Source organism: Dendrobates tinctorius, unplaced genomic scaffold (assembly GCF_039654945.1).
Source record: "Dendrobates tinctorius isolate UK_male_01 unplaced genomic scaffold, ASM3965494v1 ptg000075l, whole genome shotgun sequence".
NCBI classification, from domain to species: Eukaryota; Metazoa; Chordata; class Amphibia; order Anura; family Dendrobatidae; genus Dendrobates; species Dendrobates tinctorius.
Genome location: NW_027361743.1, coordinates 53,146,546 through 53,151,254, shown reverse-complemented (window position 1 = coordinate 53,151,254; position 4,709 = coordinate 53,146,546). Strand labels below are relative to the sequence as shown.

At 37.7% G+C, this 4,709-nt stretch overlaps 1 protein-coding gene across 1 annotated transcript; it reads left to right on the top strand.

The window, feature by feature from the left end:
* The first annotated feature begins 205 nt into the window (after positions 1-205).
* On the top strand, positions 206-3,984 carry LOC141096638 (uncharacterized). Its single transcript, XM_073583358.1, has 3 exons — positions 206-980; positions 2,988-3,023; positions 3,312-3,984. The coding sequence occupies exons 1-2, from the start codon at positions 249-251 to the stop codon at positions 3,003-3,005; spliced, it is 750 nt and encodes a 249-aa protein (XP_073439459.1). The 5' UTR covers positions 206-248; the 3' UTR covers positions 3,006-3,023; positions 3,312-3,984.
* The last annotated feature ends 725 nt before the right edge of the window (positions 3,985-4,709 follow it).

Below are 4,709 nucleotides of genomic sequence, written 5' to 3'. Positions count from 1 at the left end.
CGAAACGTTACATATTTAATGTCTTGTGATAAATTAAAGCTGTGAATAAAACGAAAATTCTTTATTCTGCAATTGGGAGTGCCGGATTTCAAATTCATATATATTGGGATTGGTATCCCTGTTTCTGTGCACCCCACCTCCATACATCGGAGTGACGTGCCTTATAATAAGACTGTTTCTGACCATATGCACGAGCACCCGGCTCTACTGGTTTCTTGAAGAGGAATTAATATTGATATTTTTTGGAAATGTCCGCCAATAGTTTCTCATTTAATGAGACGGAAGTGGCAGACATAGTTTCACAAGTTACTACATCAAGTGAATTTTTGCAGGTGTCTGGTAGTGAATACAAGACACGAGATTTGGAAAGAGAATCCAGACATCTCATAGGTCTGGAGTTACATAGTGCTACTATAGCTGAATATATTCGAACGCAGAGGATCCCAAGAGGCCTTAGGGTGTCACTGCGACCTACTCTATTTCAGAATAATACTGAGTTTTGTGAAAAATTTGAGAAGATCTTGAATAAATGTTCCTTGGATTTGATGGCATTGACTCTTGAACATTTAAATAAGGACATAAAGATTGGACAAGAGAAGGTAGTGAATATTGAGAGACAACTGAAGGATACATTATCTAAAGAAGAGTTCGAGACTATTAATAATCGCTCTAAGGAGAGTCTGAACATTTTTAGACAAGAGACTGAGAAACGTAAACGCCAAAAGTTTATTCGGGACACACAGGATTACCTGCAGAAGAAAGTTTATAGATGGCAGGGCTCTATGGGCTACTCTCGTCCAAATTATCGCAACTACAGATTCACGGATGGCTCCTCAGCCTCAAGTTCGGACAACGAGAGAACAAATTCTGGCAGGTCTTCTTTTTTAGGCCAAGACAAGGGATACAATCTCAGAAAAGGACGAGGAGGGGGGGCCAATGCTACAGACACCAATCATCGTGCAATGAACATGAAGACTCAGGTAATCTAGCCAATTTGGTTGTCAACATTTCATCAAAGTCTCTTGATCCCTCACAAATAAGTCTGTTACAGAAAGGGTTATCTTTTTGTCCTACATACAAATTTAATACCTTTCAGTTAGATCTTGATCTACAGAGGTTCTATAGGAACCTTAGATTAAAGGCTTACTTTTTTACACAAGCTCCAGTTTCTTCAAGGACATTTGAACAGATTAAAAGACCGATTAATATTGCCGATTTGGGCCTCAGGTTACAAAGTAACTTTAGTCCACCTAAGAATATTCCACCGATTGAGACCTTTATTTCATTGATAGATAAGGAAGTTTCTCTATATACCAGACAGATTATTAGAGGTTAGTTAAAATATCGTACTAATCTGAGTCAGGCGGAACGTATTGCCTTACATACTATAATTGATGATCGTGAGATAATTATAAAACCCGCTGATAAAGGCGGAGCTGTTGTTGTTATGGATCGATTGGCTTACCGTAATGAAATTTTGTCACAACTCATGAATAGGGAAGTCTATTTACCTCTACCCCATAATCCCACATCATCCATTCAGGTTAAGATTGAGGGTATTTTGACGTGTGCATTGAGGGAAGGTATAATATATAAGAAGACGAAGGAATTTTTAACTAAAGTAGATCCGATTATTCCCGTTTTCTACACACTACCAAAGATACACAAACGGCTTAATAACCCTCCGGGTAGACCTATAGTGGCATCGACCGATTCCTTATTATCCCCACTGTCTCAACTTTTGGAGAAGGTACTTACTCCACTAGTTAAGAATACTTCTTCTTTCCTTTTGGATAGAGGGGCCTTTTTGGATACTATTCATGAGATTGGTCCGCTACCTAAGGGCACTTTACTCGTGACCTTCGATGTGAATAGTTTATATACTTCAATACAACATGAGAAGGGTATGAGGGCAATTAGACTCATGCTGGAAGGGTCTCAGATGGAACAGAATGCTATTAATTTTCTGATGGATTTAGTGAAATTGGTATTAACGGAGAATTTTTTTCTTTTTGAGGATTCTTTTTTTCTTCAAGTACAAGGTACAGATCGTAATAACTTATTGGCATATAGGAGTTGCCATCCAAGGGCGGTTAAGAAGTCCATTACAATCTCACAATTTGATAGAGTTAGAAGGATAGTTAGTGATCCCCAGCAATGTTCTGTACAACTAGATAACATGGAAGGGAAATTTGTGGAAAGGGGTTATCCCCGTCATTTACTTAGGAAATGTCGAGATAATGAGCATTCCCGTAGCAAATCCATGAAGGGCTCTAGGATTCCGCTCGTCCACACGTTCCACCCATTTATGTACAGACTTCATAAGAAAATTCGTAAACATTGGTCTATACTCGGGAATAGTTTTCCTGATGTTTCCGAATTTCAAGTTCCTTTTCTTCCGTGTTTTAGGAGACCTCGAAATCTGAAGGATAAAATTGTTCGAGCAGATATTGGCTCTTCTATCAAAGTTTCTAGACAGAGTTTTCTCCAAACACGGAGAAAGGGCACTTTTCCATGTTTACAATGTGCTCAGTGTGCTAATGTTTTGAAAGGTCCCGTCATTTCCCATCCACAAACTGGTGCAGAAATCCCTATTAAGGGATTCTACACCTGTGATTCTAAATTCGTTGTGTATGCAATAAAATGTCCATGTGGCAAGTTATATGTGGGGGAGACGACGCAAAGCATAAAAGACAGGATATCACATCATAAGTCTGACATTCGTTGTGGGCGACATCATTTACCTATTCCTTTTCATTTTCATGCTATGGGGCATACTATAGCTCAATTGAGGTACCTTGTACTTGAACAAGTCCCGACACATAGGAGGGGTGGCAATCAGGTTAGGAGTTTGAGGCTTAGGGAGGCGTTTTGGATTCATTCTCTGCAAACTATGGAACCTAAAGGGTTAAATAGAGAATACGATGTTGTGGGCTTATGTTAGTCGGCCTATTCCTTTTTTATGATATCTTTCTTATTCTCTACAGCATCAACAACCACACTAGAAATGATCCTGAGAAGGGGTATGGTTGATCAAGTACTTAGTAATTTTCAAAGATTCTTAATTTTTAATTTTAATTATTAATTTTTTATTAATTTCTATTATTTTTCTATTGTTATTTATTTTTTTCAGAAAATTCTAATGTTGGGCTATTGTTGCAGTTATGACGAGATTTAATGATAGACGTGGCACATTTTTTTTTTTTTTTTTTTTTTTTTTTTCATCTTATGTTGTTTTTTGAGCCTTTTTATTTAGCTTTTTTATATTTATTTTTTCTTTTTTTGTTTATATTTCATATTGTCTCTCTTAGTGTTCTCTTACGATTCGATCACGCCGCCTAGAACATCCGGACACCCTGGAATTCACTAATGAATCTACACATGTATCCCTTAAATCCTCACGCCACTCAGCGTTGGGCGGACACCGTGATCTACATGAACTTAATCTCACGGAATGGCACTAAGCGTTTCACTGACCACTTCCGGTCCGCGGCCATCTTGGATGATGTGCTTCCTGTTTGCGCTTTATGGAGCGGTTCACTCAGCTTTCTTCCGGTCTTCTCCTGCCAGCCCTCACACAGGTGTTATGCAGGACGCACTCTGGTCGGGTATTTATTGCAGGCTTGAGGCGGGTGGGCTCAGCGCTCCTTTTCATAATGATATGATATATACTGGATAGCGCCGATTTTCATTTGGTGTCTCTTCACAGCTCCACTTGGTAAGCGATATGACTGATATTTCATGAGAGTACTGTGCATTGCTATTTATCTCTTTATATCTTGGTATGATAGATTTACTTTTTGCTATCTTGGCCCATGGGGTTTTCTTTGTGGATATTGATGAGACCATTTTCAATATAAGGTTTTTTGTGCCATCATTATTTTTCTGTAGTATTATTTAATACACTTTTTATTTCAAATTATTATTATATATATTGTTTTTCAGATGAACTTTTCTAGTATTGAACATTAAGTACTTGCGTACCCCTTCTAAACCTTGGTTCCTTTTCTATTTTCATTATTACCATGTTTTGTAATTTTATGTGATCTATTTTTTACAGAGAATAATGAATTCTACTATGACAAAGTACTTTTGATATTCGTATATATGCTATGGTTCAAGTGTATTAAACTCACTTGTGAGCAACTTGTCATTCTATGTAACACGATATCAGATATGACTTATTTGATCTTTGTCCCATTAGGGAAACCAGTTCTTTTCTTTTTTTGGTGATGTATGTTGTATTTTTCAGGTCTTGGTAATTATTTTTTTCTGTTTTTTTTCTGTTATATGATGTCCAGTCTGAAGAAGGTCCATCTTAAGGACCGAAACGTTACATATTTATTGTCTTGTGGAAAATTAAAGCTGTGAATAAAACAAAATTCTTTTTTCTGCAATTGGGAGTGCCGGATTTCATATTTATTCATATATATTGGGATTGGTATCCCTGTTTCTGTGCACCCCACCTCCATACATCGGAGTGACGTGCCTTATAATAAGGATATTTTCAACTACAGGCTTACTAGGACAAGGCGTCTGGTCAAATGCGCCTTTGCATTTTGACAGCTAAATGGAGGGTTTTGATTATTTCCCTCCAATTAAGAGAGCAAATGTCTATGGTGTCATTAAGGCCTGTGTAATACTAGAACAATTTTTCCCGTATCCACAATTTGCCTGTGTCTGTGAATGCGGAGAGAGGATTGGCCAAC